This window comes from Xylona heveae, assembly GCF_001619985.1.
Source record: "Xylona heveae TC161 unplaced genomic scaffold L228scaffold_3, whole genome shotgun sequence".
Lineage (NCBI taxonomy): Eukaryota > Fungi > Ascomycota > Xylonomycetes > Xylonales > Xylonaceae > Xylona > Xylona heveae.
The window spans coordinates 1,489,258-1,507,653 of NW_017264195.1; the positions used below are offsets into that span (position 1 = coordinate 1,489,258).

General features: G+C 49.4%; 7 protein-coding genes across 7 annotated transcripts; 4 read left to right on the forward strand and 3 right to left on the reverse strand.

Moving 5' to 3' along the window:
* Positions 1-2,590: 2,590 nt before the first annotated feature.
* On the forward strand, positions 2,591-4,994 carry L228DRAFT_245322 (TPT-domain-containing protein). The gene is made up of 4 exons (XM_018332133.1): positions 2,591-3,140; positions 3,195-3,222; positions 3,288-3,606; positions 3,672-4,994. The coding sequence occupies exons 1-4, from the start codon at positions 2,710-2,712 to the stop codon at positions 4,532-4,534; spliced, it is 1,641 nt and encodes a 546-aa protein (XP_018189951.1). The 5' UTR covers positions 2,591-2,709; the 3' UTR covers positions 4,535-4,994.
* Positions 4,995-5,215: 221 nt separating this feature from the next.
* L228DRAFT_266740 (hypothetical protein) lies at positions 5,216-6,368 on the reverse strand (the record flags this gene model as incomplete). The annotated part of the gene is made up of 4 exons (XM_018334904.1): positions 5,216-5,305; positions 5,406-5,535; positions 5,659-6,048; positions 6,256-6,368. The coding sequence occupies 4 exons, from the start codon at positions 6,366-6,368 to the stop codon at positions 5,216-5,218; spliced, it is 723 nt and encodes a 240-aa protein (XP_018189952.1).
* A 334-nt stretch (positions 6,369-6,702) lies between these two features.
* On the reverse strand, positions 6,703-9,265 carry L228DRAFT_245324 (6-phosphogluconate dehydrogenase). Its single transcript, XM_018332134.1, has 5 exons — positions 8,950-9,265; positions 8,595-8,731; positions 8,068-8,519; positions 7,576-8,010; positions 6,703-7,511 (listed from the first exon to the last, which is right to left on the reverse strand). Exons 1-5 carry the CDS (start codon positions 8,964-8,966, stop codon positions 7,071-7,073), a joined length of 1,482 nt encoding a protein of 493 aa, XP_018189953.1. The 5' UTR covers positions 8,967-9,265; the 3' UTR covers positions 6,703-7,070.
* A 738-nt stretch (positions 9,266-10,003) lies between these two features.
* On the forward strand, positions 10,004-11,791 carry L228DRAFT_245327 (RNA-binding domain-containing protein). The gene has a single exon (XM_018332135.1). The coding sequence runs from the start codon at positions 10,166-10,168 to the stop codon at positions 11,369-11,371; it is 1,206 nt and encodes a 401-aa protein (XP_018189954.1). The 5' UTR covers positions 10,004-10,165; the 3' UTR covers positions 11,372-11,791.
* On the reverse strand, positions 11,642-12,681 carry L228DRAFT_266743 (hypothetical protein; the record flags this gene model as incomplete). The annotated part of the gene is made up of 3 exons (XM_018334905.1): positions 11,642-12,164; positions 12,221-12,302; positions 12,444-12,681. 3 exons carry the CDS (start codon positions 12,679-12,681, stop codon positions 11,642-11,644), a joined length of 843 nt encoding a protein of 280 aa, XP_018189955.1.
* A 725-nt stretch (positions 12,682-13,406) lies between these two features.
* L228DRAFT_245328 (DUF1750-domain-containing protein) lies at positions 13,407-15,981 on the forward strand. The gene is made up of 3 exons (XM_018332136.1): positions 13,407-13,506; positions 13,565-13,825; positions 13,882-15,981. Exons 1-3 carry the CDS (start codon positions 13,471-13,473, stop codon positions 15,769-15,771), a joined length of 2,187 nt encoding a protein of 728 aa, XP_018189956.1. The 5' UTR covers positions 13,407-13,470; the 3' UTR covers positions 15,772-15,981.
* Positions 15,982-16,423: 442 nt separating this feature from the next.
* On the forward strand, positions 16,424-18,256 carry L228DRAFT_245329 (hypothetical protein). Its single transcript, XM_018332137.1, has 4 exons — positions 16,424-16,587; positions 16,641-16,713; positions 16,977-17,511; positions 17,569-18,256. Coding segments are annotated over exons 2-4 (1,065 nt in total). The 5' UTR covers positions 16,424-16,587; positions 16,641-16,711; the 3' UTR covers positions 18,097-18,256.
* Positions 18,257-18,396: the final 140 nt, after the last annotated feature.

Genomic DNA, 18,396 nt, shown 5'->3' on the forward strand with positions numbered 1-18,396 from the left:
AGAATGTTCCGAAGCACCTTTTTCACTACCAATCTCCGTAAAGCCGTCTGTTATCGAGGAAAGAAAGAAATATATCAGATTACAGTAATTTTACTAGGTACGCTAAGCTGGCAGAAGATAGTCATGTACACATGCAGTCATGCAATTAGTAAGAAAACGAAAATTTCGTACAATGGGACCCCACGTCAGAGACGATGCATGCAAAAACAAAACTTCAAACATATGCAAATATTTCCAGCTCCAATGGCACTGTCCCATCAAGTGTTTTACCGGCCAACGCGAATGACACCCGCCGCGATCAGTTTCTGAATCTTATTTCTAACAGCAGTGTTCTTCATGTGTTCTTGAAGGGCAGTCGGGTCACCCTTGGCCTGCTGCAGGATGCTCTGCATCACAGGGTCTTGAATGATGCTCAAAATCTATACAGTGAAGAATATTAGCGATTGAAGAAAACCCTTCAAGTAAAATACCGATGATCCCACTCACCTCTGGGTCCCGCTGAATTCTCTCCATGGTCTGCTCCTCGGTCTCTCCCTCACGTGCGCTGAACTGAGCCTGAAGAGCCTTTTGCTGCTGCTGCTCAATCTCCCTGGCGTTGGCACCGCCCTCGTCGTTCTCCATCGCTTCGGTGCACACGTCAAGGCACTTGTTGTATTCTCTCATGGCGAAGAGCGCTTGAGCCTTCCGCAGGTAAGCACGAATGAACTTGGAGTCACGCTTGATGGCTTCATCGCAGTCCTGAACAGCGCTGGGGAATGTCATGAGCTTGATGAACGCGGCAGCGCGGTTGCTGTAGCCTCTGGGGTCGTGAGGAGCACGCTTGATCATCTCGCCGTACGCCTCGACAGCGCCTGGCCAGTCCGCCTCCTTGAACTTTTGATTTCCGAGTTCACGAGCCTTTTCAGCCTCTTCGGGGCTAATATATGCAGATCTTTCGGCTTCGATCTTGGACTTTTCGACGGCCCGAAGTTTAGCCAATATATCGGGAGTGCGATGCTCGGTCAAGGACTTTTGATAGTTGACAATTGCATTGGGGAGATCTCCCATCTTTTCGTAGGTGGTGCCAATACGGCCAAATGCCCTGTTAGATAGTTAGCTAGAAATGGGTAGTATATATCGGATAAAGCACTGACTTTGCGATCAGCTTAAAATCGGCAAGGATTTCTCTGCCCTCCTGAACGGCCTTTGTACAAGCCTCAATCGCACCGGAGTAATCACCCTTCTCGAATTTGGCAGCTCCGAGGTTGTTGAGATAAGTAATGTCCTTGTGGAGTTCCCAAGCCTTGCCGTAGTGCTCAATAGCAGCATCGAACTGACGCTTCTTGTAGTTCTCCGTACCAAGCTTCTTCTCAGCCTCGGCTTCCTCTTTGGCCTTCTTCTTGGCAAGTGCTTCTTCATCTTCGGGCTCGGGTTCGGGCTGAGGCGCTGGCTTCGACGTAGATGGTCTAGCATCCGGCATAGGGACATCTTCCTCAGTATCCTTGGCTGGCTGGCTGGCTGACTCTCCAGTAGAAGGCTCCTCGCCAGGTGCGCCAAATTGCATGTCGATGCCCAAAAGTACGCTCATAACCTGAAGGAAGCGGGGGTCGCGCATCTCTTCACCAACGCTGTTCGGGTTTTGCTTCAATTTCTGAAGCTTTTGCATAAAGGTAGGGTCCCCCAACAGTCCGCTAGTCTTCGGGTTGTTGGCAAGTTTCTGATATAGCTGGGGGTCGTTGAACAGGCCGCCCAGTCCACCACTTGGGTCACCACCAAAACCGTCTGCCTGAGCTTCAGCATCAATGGCGCGCTGAACAGCTGCAAGCCCAGACTTGGCTTGAGCATTAGCAGGCTCAAGCTTAAGCGCCTCTTCAAACGCATCCTTGGAGCCAACTAATTTCGCAAATCAGCCATGTATTAACAAAGAACTATAGAGGTGATCTTACCAAGATCTCCTTGACCGTGAAGCGCGGCACCCTTCCTTCCCCAGCCCTTGGCCCAGTCGGGCTTCAGCTCCGTCACCTTATTTGCGTCCTCCAAGGCATGCGGGAAGTCCTTAATTGAAGCATAGGCGCCTGATCGGTTCGAGTAAAGAACCTGGTTAGTCGGCTCAATGTTGATAGCCTCAGTAAATTTTTCACTGTTCTTGCATTAGACATTGGCTGCAAAGATTCGGCGCATACTGCCGGCGGACTCACATGGCTTGGTCGAACTTCTTCTCGGCAAACAGCTTGTTGCCTTCCGCCTTAAGTGCGTCGGCCATGATTTCAAATAATGTAGGATTGTCGTAAGATCGTCACTAATTAAGGTTTGAGAAAAATTGACCGTGACGGAAAAGGACTGTGGTTGTGTAGAGAGTAAAATGTGAGAAGAAACAATTATTGCAGCACTTTACAGCTTTGGCATCACCAGCCCACTGTTGCATGGAAATTCTATGGCTTTCGACATCACCACCGACGAACGGCGCTTGCCGTCTCGGCTAGGGGAGTGGACAGCAGGTTGACGCTTTACCGTATAAAGGAACTTATCTGGGGAGGGCCTAGGCGGGATCTGCCGGTACTGTAATGTTCACGCGGGCGTTGTTCACAGCTGCCAACCGCCCAGGTGGATAAGTGCACCTCCCTAATTTCACCCGTAAGGTAAATCCCATTAGTTATCTGTACGCGAGGGGGGGCCCTGAACCATCCGCGTTGACCAGTCCCCTCAAGACCTCGATCTCCACCGTCGGAGATGGGGGAAAGTTCAACTGCTCATCGAAGGCGGAAGAGTTCCTTGGTCGGCGGATCACCCACTGAAGATTTATCCAATCCCTCCAGGACGTCAACTACTATAGCCGAATACCCTGAGCCCCCAACTAGCGGTCACGGGGAGCTTGTGCACACGACAACAACCGATGAAGACATTCTATCTGACCACGGTTCGCAAGTTCCCAGCGAGGAGCTAGAGCTTGGAAGTCTTGCCTCAGACGAAGAAGCAATGGAAGACGAAGAGCTTGGCTTGACGAGACACGAGCGGCGGGACAGGAGGACGAGGAAGCGGCGACATATGCGCATGGACGAAAGAGTGGTTGAGGATCCAAAATATTCTAGGGAAGAGGAGCAGGTTGCAGATCGTGCTGTGGTCAAGAAATCCATTGTTAATGGGATCCTGATATGTCTCTGGTGGGTTCAAATTCGTTTGCTCGTTTGTTACCTCTTGTCTAACACTGCTCTCAGGTATTTCTTCTCGCTCTCGATTTCCCTCGTAAGTCAAATGCACTCCTTCCGGCCGTTCAACCATTGTCACGGTACTCATTAATATCAAAACAGTACAACAAATGGATGTTTTCAGAGAAGCATTTGAATTTCAAATATCCGCTCTTTACCACCTGCTTGCACATGCTTGTTCAATTCACACTTGCATCTCTTGTGTTATTTTTCTTCCCTCATTTCCGGCCTCGCCACGACTCCCTAAATCCTCGGTACACCCATCACCATTCGCATGCACGGAATGACTCCGCAGATGCCCATCGTCCTATTATGACCAGGTATTTTTACATCACTCGGATTGGACCCTGCGGAGCTGCGACAGGATTAGACATTGGATTAGGAAACATGAGCCTGAAGTTTATCCGCCTGACTTTCTACAGTAAGGCCTCTTTTCTTTAATCTGTCAACTAATATAGGCAAATGACTGACTCTTGCCCTATTAAGCCATGTGCAAATCGTCAGCACTTGCCTTCGTCCTACTTTTTGCTTTTATTTTCAAACTAGAAACTCCGTCGACGAAGCTAGTTTTGATCATCTTCACCATGACCGTTGGCGTCATCATGATGGTTGCAGGAGAGACAGCATTCAACGCTCTTGGATTCATCTTGATCATCTCTTCCGCCTTTTGCTCTGGGTTTCGCTGGGCCCTAACGCAAATTCTCCTTCTCCGCAACCCTGCCACGTCCAATCCTTTCAGTAGCATCTTTTTTCTTGCCCCCGTCATGTTTACCAGTCTCTTCATCATTGCTCTCCCTGTTGAAGGCCCTAGTGAAATTGGTGCTGGTCTGGCTGATCTTTTCGAAAGAAAAGGGACCCCCGTTTCCATTGGCCTTCTCTTGTTCCCAGGAACACTTGCTTTCCTAATGACGTCTTCCGAATTTGCGCTCCTTCAGCGCACCTCGGTTGTAACGCTTAGCATATGCGGCATCTTCAAAGAAGTCGTCACAATCATTGCTGCCAATTTGACGTTCAAAGAACACTCTCTGACACCTATCAACTTCTCCGGTCTCCTCGTCACGATGGGAAGCATTGCCGCTTATAACTATATCAAGGTAGTCAAGATGCGACAAGACGCTCGAGCAGATGCGTACCTTGGTCACGAAGACGCCGACGGATATACGCCCATCGCCGGCGGCCCAGATGGATTGTCGTCCGAGGCGGACACCTTGGAAGCTCGACCAAGAAGCGCTGTTCGAGCCAAGTCTGCTACTTTTGGGCCTCACGGTTCCCATCTGACCGGCGTTTCTCATGAGGTTCAAACTTCAGGCAATTCGTCTCCCGTCAAGAGACCTGAAGATCAGGAATGACCTATATTTCCTTTTGTTCGGCATCCCATTTAGTCATATCATCATTCATATATTATTTCTTCACTTCATTTGCTGCTTTGTTTTCGTTACAAGGTCGTCTTGGGCGTCACATGGGCCTGGTTTGACATTGAAACAATATACACGTGCGCGTCACCGGGATTGCAGGCAGAACAACGGCACTGACTTGATTTTTCTTTTGGAACTCTCTCATCTCTAGACTCAGAAATGGTCTCTTTTCTATGTTACAATTGCGGCAAAGTTATGATCGCTAATACCCATATTCCCTTTTTTCCTCCCTTGGTCGGTGCGCAAGGCTCACAAGTCTAGAGAAGAAAATGGCCATGCTTGGTATCATCAAGGCTCCTCCATACACCCATATTTCCCTTTTGAAACATTTTCCAGGATAGTCGTTAGAATATCAAGAAAGATCCTTGGATCTATTTATTTGATCGTGTGTTGCAGGTTATGTCATTGGCCCTGCGGGATCCACCCAAGTGATAATTCATTCCGGCGTGGGATGAATCATTGTCGATGTCACTGCAAGTTAGTTTCACAATTGCGCCCGATTTGTTCCTCCGCTCCCTCGTCTTTATGTCCACGTAAAACTTAGACGTGAGCAAAAGTGTTGGCAGCGTAGGTGTGCGCCCATGTTCCTCCAGTATGCAGGATGCCGGGCTTAGCTCATCCGCCCTTCCTTATGGGACCTTTATCCGCTCCAGTAACCGTGGCAGTTCCATTTCTCTCGGAGATCTTCTTGCGTTCATTCTCAAGCTGAAGATAAATGCGTATCAGCCCGATAGTCCCATTCAATGATAGCGTGGTACGGCATGAAAGGCAAAGAGATGGGATATCTCTATGGTCATCAACTTACTACCCGTCGAACCCTCATCAACGTACGGTGCTCTCTCGGAGGTGCGTCGCAATCACTCGGTCGGTAAGGCGCCGCAATTGTAACACTATCTAACACCACAATGGAAGTGCCCGCCCATCGGGTAGGAAGCCTATAGTCATTCATTGTAATTTGTTAGCCACAATGTCTCTTTCCTTCCGGAGCCCACAAGTGAAGATCTCTGATTTGCGGAGAAAGGGAGAGTAGAGGATAGTGAAATACTGAAAATGCATACGTTCTTGAAAGTGCATCGAAGATGTCCTGGCCTTCCTTCCCAACGCCTTTTCCTCGTCTAGCTTCCTTCTCGTGCAGCTTTCTTACTGCATTCTCCTCTCTGACCTTTAGTGCCTTGAGGTCCAAAGACTCGATGGAAGGCTGAACATTCTCGAATCCGCCAGGGGAAGCGCCATTGGGTGCAATTCCGAGAAGTGCAAAGGACTGAATCCTAGAAATAGGAATGACGTGATAATCGCCCAGCTGTTGCTGCTGCATGGACACGGATGTGGGAGTAGGCGTCGGCGGCGGGGGAGCGGTATTGAGCGCAAGTAAGTGCGTGAACGGGCAGTAAGTGAATACGGTGCCTTCAAGCGCTTGTGGATGGGATTCAGTAGTCACAACACGAATCCTGCCATGCCAGTTGGATTGTCAGTCATTCGGCTTCATTTCTAATAGTTATCTGCTATGAATGCGGGTAGGCTTAAGGCGAGGAAGAGCAGCACACCATGGACGATGAACACCGTGAATGGCAATTCTTCAATACCATTTTAAAAAAGAAATGAAGGAGCAGGAAGAGGGCCGAAGAATGACTGCATGTTAAATAAAGTATACTTACCGTGCACCAACAACACCACTAAGAGCAGCCTCAATGGACACCATGTTCGGAGTGCCTAAGCTGGGGGTTGCCGCAGCTGACTTATTTCCCGCCTGACGTTTTGTGTCTGCCATCTCCGGGAGAGCGAACGCTATTTCGTCCTTCTCTATCTCTCTGTACCTGATCTTGATACGGTCCTGAGGGGAAAGGACCTCCGGTCAAATCATCGACAATTCAGAGCCGTAGGGCAAACTTGCAAGAAACAGATTCAAAAGCAGTCTAGCGGAAGGTCAAAAGAGTGACAAAGTAGAATCTGGACAGGACTGCGCATCCGATATATACGGACGAGCCGAGAGAGTTGCGTGTATGAACGGTCCCTGCGCGTTGATGTATTACCATGGTGGTTGACATGCCATGATGGATCAGTGCAAGTGCGCCGCTTCCAAATCGGGCATAGCGGGTCCTAGACCAGGCGTGAGCTCAAGCAATTCACCTTGAACATGTGGGAAACCCCCTTTTACGAAGCGACAAAATGTGGATATGTACAACTGCATTCACTTCACCAAAGAATTGCAAATTAATGAGGAATATTCTTTTTGAACTTTCGACTTATATCATAAGACGTGAAACTGAAAACTGACATTCTAACCAAGTCATAAGCCCGTCAGGTCTCATCATTTACAACTTCCAACGGACGCTGGAATGGGGAGCAGCTAGACGCAAAAAAAGATATATTAGCTGCTTTAGAGTATACTTCTTGTAAGCATGTTTCTGTGACATGCTGACAAGTCAAAATTTCCCCTCAATCATCCACAAGGCCGGCAAGTTGAATACACTTAAGCCTGGTAAGTGGATGCGGAGACGTTACCTCCTCTTCCGGTCCAGTTGACGTGGATGTTCTGGCCCTCAGGGTACTTCTCGCTAGCGAACTCAGGCTTGATCTTAAAGGTGTGGGCACCGAAGTAGTCACGCTGGGCCTGGAGAATGTTGGCAGGGAGGTCCTTGGTGCGGTAGCCATCGAAGAAGCTGAGGGCAGTGCTGAAAGCAGGAGTGGGGATACCCCAGAGAGCGCCCTTGCTGACAACCTCTCTCCAGCCAGGCTGGGCCTTCTGGATAGCCTTCTTGAAGAAGTCGTCGAAGAGGAGGTTCTCAAGCTCAGGGTTGTTCCTGTAGGCGTTGGTGATGTCCTTCAAGAAGACGGAACGGATAATGCAGCCACCGCGCCACATGAGGGCGATAGAGGGCTTGTTGAGCTTCCACGAGTAGGACTTGGCAGCCTAGATAACAATGTGAGCGCTTATCCAGCGATGTGCGCGCGCCAAGAAAAATGACTTTACTTACCTCCTGGATCAGCATGAAGCCCTGGGTATACGAAATGATCTTGGAGGCATAGAGAGCCTGCTCAAGGTCCTCAAGGAACTTCTCCTTGTCACCCTCGAAGTGGGGAACGCGGCCCTCGTATCCAATCAACTTGGAGGCACGGGTACGCTCGGCCTTGAGAGAGCTCAAGCAACGAGCGAAGACAGCCTCACCGATCAGGGTGACGGGCATGCCAAGGTCCAAAGCGTTGATGGCGGTCCACTTGCCGGTACCCTTCTGGCCAGCAGAGTCGAGAATCTTCTCGACCAAGGGAGTGCCATCATCGTCGTTGAAGTAAAGGACATCGCGAGTAACCTCAATGAGGAAAGAGTCAAGAACACCCTTGTTCCACTTGGCGAAGACATCACCAATCTCCTTGTCCTTCAAGCCGAGACCACGCTTCATAATGTCATAGGCCTTAATTGCTTGTTAATCATTGCCCTGCTGCCAAATCGAAGCAATGGAATCGCTTACCTCAGAGATGAGCTGCATGTCACCGTATTCAATACCGTTGTGGACCATCTTGACGTAGTGACCAGCACCCTCGTCGCCGACCCACTCGCAGCAAGCCTCGCCGTCGCTCTTGGCGGAAATGCTCTGGAAAACATCCTTGATATAGGGCCAGGCTTCCTCGTGGCCACCAGGCATCAAGCTGGGACCATAACGGGCGCCCTCCTCACCACCAGAAACACCAGTGCCGACAAAGCGGATGCCCTTGCTGGCAAGGTACTGGGTACGGCGGTTGGTGTCGGGGAAGTGAGAGTTACCGCCGTCAATGATGATGTCACCAGGCTCGATGAAAGGCAGGAGAGCCTCAATGAAGCTGTCAACAGGAGCACCAGCCATGACAAGGAGCATCATTCTTCTGGGCTTCTTGAGCTTGGCAACGAACTCCTGGATGGAGTGGGCGCCGACAATGGACTTGCCTGTGAAAATCGAAAATCAGTGAGAGCTCTTTACAATGGCACTCCATTGTAACCCAGATAATGTGGTTTACGTACCCTTGGCCTCGTTCGCCAAGAAGTGGTCGACCTTGGAGGTGGTACGGTTGAAGGCAACGACAGTGAAGCCGTGGTCAGCGGCGTTCAAGATCAGGTTCTGGCCCATAACGGCCAGACCGATGAGACCAAAATCTCCACTGCAAGATATGCAACGCAAACCGGCCGACATCATTGCCGGCCGGGAGCGGATCAAGTCAGTCCAAAGATCTTTCCAAATCTACAATCATCTTCAAAAACATCATGCCAATTGCACCACGAGGGCATCGTGGAGGGGTCAACGACCGCAGCAATTGGCATTACAAGGTCGCCCGGAAGAAGCAGCTAACAAAAGAGAAAGGCCAGAAAGGAAACTTACACAGCCTCGTTGCTCATGATGATGATGATTCTAAATGGAATTCAGATGAACAAATCTCGACGGACAAAGGGCAATGCAAGCTGTCAATCTCTGATCAGCGCGAGGAGGAAGGGGTGATATGATGTGCTGGAGAGAGAAAGTTGAGGGAATGTAATGGGGCAGGTAATAGCCAAGTGGGGGAGGGGCTGTTTTACATTAACCCCCATGTGGTAAGATGGTCTATCACGTCGAGTGGGTAACCGTAGCTAGTGGAGCTCTCAATATCTCGCCAGGCCAAGAGCGAAGAGAGCGGTACCGTCATCGGTGGAGACAGCATACACAGGCACAAAGGTAGCAAAACTGTACTGCACAGTACCTCATAATTATTCATGGAGGGGTTTCTGCGGCAGTGTAGGCGAGAAAATGTTGCGATGGGTCCCCTCCCCTCGCTCCTTTTGCCATTGGGCTCCGCTAACAGCCAACAGGTACAAGCTGTCTGTAACTCCTCGGTGAGGCCTCCCCTTGAGAACTGGCTAGATCTAGCGCACACCACAGAGGTACCGATACCGGGATGGAACCACGATGACGTTGTAGGCTGCAAAAGGTCACTGTAGGTACCCACTTTAATATGATGACGGCTTTTCTGTGCTCTTTTGTGCTTTTTTGTTTCCTTCGCTGTCTCTCTCTACAGAGTATGTTTCACTGCGGCAATGGTCTGACTAGCATGACCAAATCAAGTATGATTTGACTGCTCCCAGTTGCCGTTCGTTTGCTCGGGCCTCAAGCCGAAACCCCTCGTGGTTCTCAGCCCGACGCAGTAGTACTGTAGTAAACAAATCACAGCATCAGAGAAAAGGTGATTTACTTGGTAATCTGATAGAAAGGCTTCCCAGATAGAACCTGTATACTGAGTAATCATTTGCTCGAGTGGGATATTACCCCCACGCTCTACGGCGTTCGAAATATACCTGAATAGAAACTCTCCCACTGAAAATGGATGGATAATCGGACTAACCAAGTATACCCCGGCCGCAAATCCCCGTCAACCTGCCATTTTCAGTCACCTTGCGGTATCACTCTCCGTGTTCTCGACTCTCCGTCTCTACTAATCCTCTCACTTCTGCACGAATCGTCAAATCAACAACAGCAAAGACTGTGGGTGACGGTTGATATCGCCTGACGGGACAGGTACGTACTGCTTGCTATTGCAAGAGACTCTGCCGCACAGCCGTTCATCATGTCGTATCCCCCGCCTCCAGGTCTGAAAAGCGCCCAGCAATCCATATCAGCTTCATCAACCCCACCACCTCACGCCTCTCTCCCTCCACGCCCGCCACCTCCGGCCGCTCCACTTTCGAACTTTAAGCCCGCATTTTCCTCCACGCCATCCTTTCTCTCGGGAGCAACTGGTTCTCGACCGGGCACCAATGGCGCAGCGACTCCTGTTGGGACGTTCACGGGCTTCCGACCCCGTACCATAGCCAATAACCAATCTTGGAGATCTTACAGTCCAACCGTCTCAGCTCCACCAACTCCTGTCGCTTCTACAGTCTCAACTACACCTGCATCTGGATATGCAACTGCCGGTTATCCAACGAACTCATATGCGCAAGTACAAACCCCGTACTATCAAACGCCGCAAGATGCACATGCGCACGCTACCCCGCCTCAGATCCAGAACCCTTTTCCTGCTCCTGGGCGAGGAAATGGCAATGCGCGATATCACGAGAGCGGTGCTGATCCAGAGATGGAAGCGCAAATAGCGCAATGGCAAAGTGCATATACAACTAGAGAGGCGGAGCCGCCAGGAAGCAAAAGCGGCGTGCGGGGAACAACTAGATTTGGCGAAGGATCTGCAGCAAATACTGGTGGACAAGTGTTTCGAATAGATTCCGGGACTGCAATCAACACGGATGCGACGACAGCAACCACTCCTGATAGTGCAGCGGCGCCTGTCGCGCTTGGCCCTGATGGGAAGCAGAAGACTGTCGTAAGGAGCGGAGGTGGACAAGTCTGGCAGGACTCTTCGTTGCTCGAATGGGATCCGGCGCACTTCCGATTCTTTGTGGGAAATCTGGCTGGTGAGGTCACAGATGATTCTTTGCTGAAAGCATTTTCAAAATACCCTTCGGTCCAAAAGGCACGGGTTGTGAGAGACAAGCGTACTACCAAAAGCAAAGGGTTTGGGTTTGTCAGCTTCAGCGATGGCGATGAATATTTTCGAGCGGCGCGAGAAATGCAAGGCAAATACGTTGGAAGTCATCCCATCCTCCTCAGAAGGAGCACTACAGAGATTAGGCCTACCGCTCCGGGGTCTAATAAGGGTGGGAAGCATGGTAAAGGCGGCCAAGACAATAAGCAAAACGGCTCAGGTGCAAAGACTGGAGCGGGTATTCAAAAGAAGCAGAGTAAGACCAAGGGCGGGCTACGGATTATTGGTTAAAGTGCAGATAGGGACCGCCTGCCAGGTTCTTTCTACTGTTGTGTTCTGGCGCAATTTTTGTCATAAATTCTTTATATTGCTGTTAAATTCAGCTTTTACGCATAGATGGCCACAGCATGTTCATGTGGCCACTATCTATTTAATAATTGAATATCAGTACGCAAAATATCCTTTATACGTTTGAAAGTGTATTGTCGTTGAAGAGCGTTGTAGCCAATGGGATAATGGTCCAGAGATATCAGACAACTATAGGGCTATCTCTCTAAACCCTTAATAAAGGCCCTGGAACTGACTATTAAACCAATGCAGAGCCTGTTCCTGGCATTCATTTGCCTGTTTTTGGGCATCCAACAGGACAAGATCTGCACGCACACCGAACCCATGACTAGCACCATAATAGACCTTTACCTCTCCCTTGGCCTCTTCGCTCTGTTTCTCTACTATCTGCTTAATCTGTTCAATCTGCGGAGCCTTGATCACAATGTCCTTATCGCCGAGAGCAAAGCTAACTGGTTTCTTCATCTGCTCAATCTCAGTCGGCAGGACAAGATTGCTAGGATGCGCCGTGAAGCCTGCATCGATGAGAGGCTTGCCATTAGATGCTTCATAGCCATGTGCCAACACCACCGTGTGTTTCCCGCCCCAGCAGAACCCTGCTGCGCCAACTGGAAGGTTTGCGCCCTCGTTTTCCCGGATAGATTCAAAAAAGGACTTGACTGGGGGCCAGGTTTTGGAAAAGGTGTTTGCAAGCATGAATGGAATCATGAGGTAGAGCATCTTTGCAAAGTAGTATCTGTAATTTCGATGGTAAGTGAAATTAGGTTTTGAATATCGCGTGAATGCACTTACGGTTTGAGTAACGTATCAGTCCAACTTCCGTTATTGAATGCTTTGCGCATCACGTCCACCGCCGAAATAGGAGCAGCATACCCTTATATCAACAATGTTAGCCTATTTCTGCCTTTTTTTTTAAAAAATATATATAACCTCCATATTCGTGTATAAATGGGTTAAAGCTAGTGCTTTGAGATGTGACGCCAATGCTCTTTTGACAATCGAGAGGCGAACTCACCATCCATGAATTCAGGTAGATACACTTTGTAACCTCCAGTCTCGGCATACCCATCTGCCAAGAGCCTCAAATTGACAAACTCCCAACCAAATGCATCAGGAAGGATTACGATGATGCCCTTGACAGGTGCGCCTGAAGTAGGCTCGGCAACGTATGCATCAAGTCCATGGACTTTTGTGACCTGCCCTTTGGGTGTACCTTCATGAACAGAACCACGGAAGCAGTCAGGACAGGACATTTTCCTTCTTTTTTCTTTTCTTCTCCCGATGGACAGTCGATGATAATATCTCGAAAATAGCGGTAGTCTTCGGGGTTTTGTATTTGCCGCGGCTCTTGTCAGCTTGCTGCAGAGATCGGCACAAACTAGGTAGTGGTGGGTGACGGGACGAGTATTATATATTTTGAGGACCGTGGACAAAATTCACAGAAAAACCTGAAATTGTGGAAAAAAGGTACATTAGACTGTTAGGCTACAATCATATCACCGGTTACTCAGGACGAGGCTCAAAATAATAGGACTCTCAGACGGATGGAATAATAGTCCGTCATGGAGATAAGAGGAGTTAAAGTGCGGAATGGACAGTTATCGCCATCCCACTAAACTCCTTAAGTGAAGTCGGAGGAATGGGAAGCCGACAATAACTACAGCAGGGAAGGCTGAAGGGTATCAGTATATTTTCAGCTGCACTGTGTTGGCTATTAAGTTACGGACCCTTGATATTACATTGCCCTACATTTTGGGCTGTACAGTTCGATGTGTCATTGTGTCATGGCGGGGATTTATTGTCCTTGCACTTCGTATGTGTATACACCGTTTTGCGTGCAGCGATGGCTCTACATCTCACGAGTGCGCTTGCACTGTATCTGGTTAATTCGGTAAAATTAGCGAAGGCGCCTGGGGGCTGAAATCGCGTTCGCATCGCGCCTCATGTTAGATGATAACCAGTTGCTAGGCCGTGAGATTCAAGCGGCAGCATTGTGGAGCGTCTTCCTATTTCTGACCATATTCATTGAGGGTTTCGGAATCATGAATGATCCGAGTGACGGAGTGCCGCAGCATCTGGTAAATGAAGTGTCCTTTCCGCGTCTCAGCCGTTAGCAACTAACCACGAGCTCTGCAGCTGCCACATGTGCATCTGGTCTCTTCGTATCGGTACCCAATACTTGCCTCTCTCAGTGTTGAGACTGTAGTAGATTATCTACTTCAGGCTCCGAAGGTCGTCAAAGATGTTGCGCCGATGAATTGGACTTTCCTGGACGGCCCCTCCGACGGCTCTGTGCTGCTTGTCTGGCAACCCTTTAAGCTTGGTACTCATTTTGCCAGTGATGGCTATGTATGGGCAGATGCGGAGCAAGCTTTTACCTCTGACGTCCGGGGATATGTAAGAAGCAAAGCCCAAGCATGTCAAATACGAAGGCTAACAATGCGATTGGACAGACTGTCGAAATGTATTATCATAGGACCGGCTACCGCCCCGGCAGTGAAGCAGTGGCCACGCATTCCAGGAAGCGCTATCGCATATCTCTTTCCAAAAATTCCACCAATTCACCAGCCGATCCTTCGCTGTGGATTGTCCATTATTCTCAAGCTGAGCCTCAGAACCGAATTCCGGTCAATCGAATCCCCGTCATTCCGCAAATCCAGACTCTCTTTGCTCAGCGCCGCGCTTTGCAAAGCCAGGGGCAGCTTATGCGCAAGGAGTTTATGCTCCATGATCGCGGCAGCTGGCCAAGCATAAACATACCCGCTGGTCAAGCACCTGGTGGATTCCCTCAAGCGCCAGTGTACGGTTCGGGCTCCGTGCCACTTGGTCGCAATCAACAGCCTTACTATCCGCCTCCTGCACAAGGAGCATCTCAACCCGGAGTTGGTGCATCCCCTGCGGCAAAGCGACCAAGACATACTCCGCCAACCCATGCGATTGGATCCGCTGGGGGGCCTTCCGTCTCGCAAGCCATCATTCATGAATCTACCATCGAAGATGAGGAGGATAACTCTCGCGGTGACATATTCGACCACCTAACGCCTCGTGAGCTCAGCATCATGAGATATACACAGCATCATGAATGGATGGAAGAGATATTTTCGTCGCCGTATTCCATGCAGCAGATTGTGCCTGTAGATCTCGGTCTGGGCTTGAAGGGCGAGCTCGAGGGTCTCACCAAAGGCGCTTTTGAGCCTGCATCAAGCGACTCCAGAGGCGCGAGTTCCGACGACAAGAATAAAATTGACTCTGGAACAGCCGAATTGTTCACGCAGCGTGCCACCGAGAGAATGCAGCAATTGAATGCAGAGATGGAAAAAATGAAGAAGGTTCATGCCAGAAGGATGGAGAAGATGCGCCGAGGAGCGAAGATTTCAGAGGCAGAAAAACGCGTGAGGATTGCTATTACAGATCCAACTCTGGCAGACTCCGAAATATGGATACCGGATGCTGGATTGGATGCTGTGAAAGATTCTGAGGGTCACACGAGCCCTCGTGCCAATCGTAAACCCAGAGAGAATGCCGAGGATGTCATCAAAGAGGTCCAGGATGACCTTGGCAAGCATATTGGTGTTTTTCAAGACATCAACTGTGTGCAAGCCGGTGGACTCGAGGAAAAGTACATCACAGGAAATGATGGCGATCATGAGATGACGCAAGATTCTTCTGTTAACGGAAACTCAAGAGAAGCGGAGATGCAGGCGGGTGACTCCACAATGACAGGTATGGACGAGCTGCCTTCCACGACCTCAGCCTCACAAGATGCTCATGCTTCCCCTCGAAACGATGCTGCAAACACTCAACCCGTAGTGGAGACTTCTGGTCCTGCTACGACCGAGACCACCTCTGGGGTTGCTCCGCCCGCTCAAAAGGAGGCTACCCCAGCTGAGAAGGCGCCAATTGCGGAAGCGATTCCGGAAGCCAAGCCAGACGTGGAAATGTCAGGCACCGCCCATGAGGTCACTCCCAAGGCTGGGGAAGAATCGAGTGACTGGGTGATGGTCAATAAAGATGCGGCAAGTGCTTCGAATGCCGAACCGGCAACTGCAAATAAACCTGAACAACAGCTGGACGCTCAACCTTCAGATGCAGCACCAGCCGATGACACCACAGGGGCAGCGTCCGGCGACTCCGCGATTCCAGGGACAGCCCCTACGCACGCAGACGACATGCTTGACACCAATGACTTTGGTGATTTCAGTAACTTAGACACTGCTGGCGAAGCTCTTGCCCACTACGACGAAAATCAGAGTCATGATCTTAGCCTGGGCTTAGATAATTCGGCCTTTGGTGACGCTTTTCATGGAACAGAGCCTCACAACGAGGACGAAGCAATGCTTTAGATTCTCCCCAAGCACGTGACAGTGGCCATTCTGATATCTTTTTCCTTACCATTTTTGTTTTCAGCCTTTGCAAAATTGTTTCCTATATTCTCGGCGATCGGCGAGCATCTTGTCTTGCTCTTTCTGGGCGCATGTTTAGGTTACACGATTAATCATACCACGAAAAGGAATGAGTTAAATCCTTCACTAGAAATCTTTGAAGGCCCTCTATCATGAAATACGATTAAAATCCATATTTTTAATTGTGAAATATTCGAGGCCTAATTTTTTCGTGTTTTTGAAAATTAATCTCTGTTCGATTCACCCGAAATTGAATACGTGGGAAGAAAAAGTACTTAACTTGGTGGCATGGCGTTTCTCACAAACCGGCGTATTTCTAATAAAATTTAATGTCTAAGGATTTGTTTTCGTATGTATTCTTTACAGCATTTGACGTTCAATTTTAGATTCAAGGAGGATTCAAGACCAAATTCGAATTACGAGGTGTTTTAGAATATTGGAGGAGTTTCTTTATTTTTAGCCTGGCTCTGTCGCACTTTCCATGGCTGGAGTAATAAACGACCCGACGTGCCGGCCCAGTGACATCATATAACGCCCCGGGTATTCCAAGGCGCGTGCAGGACCACTTAGACGCCTAGTTGCAACTGCTTCATATTATTCTCCGACCAGCTCTTGGCAGAACTCGATCAAACAATCAGTCTCTGTCTAGAGTATTATCAGGACTTCTTTCCTGAGGTGTCAAGGTCAAGGCTAGTGCTGTTTGAGTCCGGCGTATCGCCTGTGAATGCGAACTGTTACAAATCTTGCAGCAAACAGGTACAGTGCGCTCTGGAACGTTTCAGAATTATTTCTGACAATTTGCACCATAGAAACATTCAAAAGCTCGCTGAGGACTTCTCTTTCACTATAAAAAGTCAGAGTTGCTTGCACCTCTTTCACAATGTAAGCTGGTCTTCACTTGTTTTACGCTGCTCCTGATTTCGATTCTACATCACCCTTCCATTTATTACTGCCGGACAGTTTCCAGACGCTGGGACTTGTTGCCTTCTCAATTTGTTTTTGAATATTTTCCCTTGTCCGTAATCTCGTGCAGTTGTACCAGTTGAAATCTTCAACATGGCAATTCTCCCACCGCCTTATTCCCCTCGCAAACCGTCACCTCTTCCTCGTTCAAGATCGCTAAGCATTTTGCCTACTCGTGAAAGGAACCGATCACTTTCGATCAGATCTAAAAAGGGCGATGGAAGCGGCGCTGGGCACGCCGAGAAAAGTGCTCCCAAGCACCGTTTCACTATGGCTACTCTGCGAGGCATGCAGCAGCCTGAACTGAGTCGAAAGCTTTTCAAAATGATTAAGACTGAGAACCACGTTATCAATGCGTATGAGGCTGCTAGTCGTGAACGTGTTGCTATTGGCACTCAACTTTCTGAGTGGGGCGAATCTACTGGAGACGATTCTGTCTCTGAAATTGCCGACAAGCTCGGTGTAGTCCTCGCAGAGATTGGAGAGCAGGAAGATGTATTTGCACAAAATCTTGAGGACTATCGAGCGGTTCTGAAGCAGATCAGAAATACCGAAAGTTCAGTGCAACCAAGCAGGGACCACAAGACAAAGGTCGCCGACGAGATCCAGAAGTTGAAGAATAAGGAGCCGCAAAGCACGAAGCTCGTTCAGCTTGAGCAGGAGCTAGTCAGAGCGGAAGCCCAGAACCTTGTTGCTGAGGCTCAATTAACCAACGTGGTGAGTAATTTACAGCTCAAATCACCGTAGAGAGCATGTGTTAACTAGCTGGCCTAGACACGTCAGAAATTGAAGGAAGCCTATGACATCCATTTCGCTGCTACAATTGAGCGTGCTGAAAAGCAAATCATGCTTGCTCGCCATGGTCGGCGCCTACTCAATCTCTTAGATGACACTCCAATTGTTCCCGGCGATAGCCGTCCGGCATTTGAGTATGGCCATGAGGCGCGTCAGGTCCTCAGCGATGCGGAGGAGGACCTGCGCGATTGGCATCCGACTGTAGAGCCAGTTCCAACGGCTTCAGGCTTACTTGAACAGAACCTGATGCCTGTAGTAGCTGGCTCCGCGGCCAACAGTTCCGTCGGACCGGTCCCTGGCGCGGGCTCTCCCCCTCGAAGTGGAAGCCCGTTGCAGGCACAGGGCATCTCTGAAACTGCACCTGTTGCCGAGGACGAAATTCACCCAGCGTACAGGAAGGGAAGCGGAAGTGGTTCACCAAGTCGCAGGGAAGCCAGCGGCAGCACCGCCGTGGACCCCGGCCTGTACACTGGTCCACAAGAGGAGGCACCAGCAACTGTTGCTTAAATCTGATGTGTTGTGACTAATGCTTTGGCATGCATGCATGTGTTAAGAGCTTTGTTGCAGCTTTGTTTCTGGCATGAGATCATGTGTGATGTGAATTCGCCCAACCTGGCTCGGCGTTGTTGAGTACTTTCGACATGATTTTACGTATCCGACCAATGACCTATTACATTCATAATATATTGATTTAACAATTGTAAAAGAATTGTGACCAAAATTCTCGTTGGATATTCGGCAAATTTGAAGCAAATAAATTGTTTGTGTCGATATTGATGTTTTAGGAGCTTGCGGATCCATATCACG

Bases quoted from the DNA above. Each gene is read 5' to 3' on its own strand.
- L228DRAFT_245322 (XM_018332133.1), top strand. From the start codon at position 2,710: ATGGGGGAAAGTTCAACTGCTCATCGAAGGCGGAAGAGTTCCTTGGTC. The intron at 3,223-3,287 runs GTAAGTCAAATG...ATATCAAAACAG, and splicing joins TCTCGCTCTCGATTTCCCTC to TACAACAAATGGATGTTTTC. The intron at 3,607-3,671 runs GTAAGGCCTCTT...TGCCCTATTAAG, and splicing joins TATCCGCCTGACTTTCTACA to CCATGTGCAAATCGTCAGCA.
- L228DRAFT_245324 (XM_018332134.1), bottom strand. The intron at 8,011-8,067 runs GTAAGCGATTCC...CAAGCAATTAAG, and splicing joins ACATGCAGCTCATCTCTGAG to GCCTATGACATTATGAAGCG. The intron at 7,512-7,575 runs GTAAGTAAAGTC...ATTGTTATCTAG, and splicing joins GCTTCATGCTGATCCAGGAG to GCTGCCAAGTCCTACTCGTG.
- L228DRAFT_245327 (XM_018332135.1), top strand. From the start codon at position 10,166: ATGTCGTATCCCCCGCCTCCAGGTCTGAAAAGCGCCCAGCAATCCATA.
- L228DRAFT_245328 (XM_018332136.1), top strand. From the start codon at position 13,471: ATGAATGATCCGAGTGACGGAGTGCCGCAGCATCTG. The intron at 13,507-13,564 runs GTAAATGAAGTG...CGAGCTCTGCAG, and splicing joins ACGGAGTGCCGCAGCATCTG to CTGCCACATGTGCATCTGGT. The intron at 13,826-13,881 runs GTAAGAAGCAAA...GCGATTGGACAG, and splicing joins CCTCTGACGTCCGGGGATAT to ACTGTCGAAATGTATTATCA.
- L228DRAFT_245329 (XM_018332137.1), top strand. The intron at 17,512-17,568 runs GTGAGTAATTTA...TAGCTGGCCTAG, and splicing joins AGGCTCAATTAACCAACGTG to ACACGTCAGAAATTGAAGGA.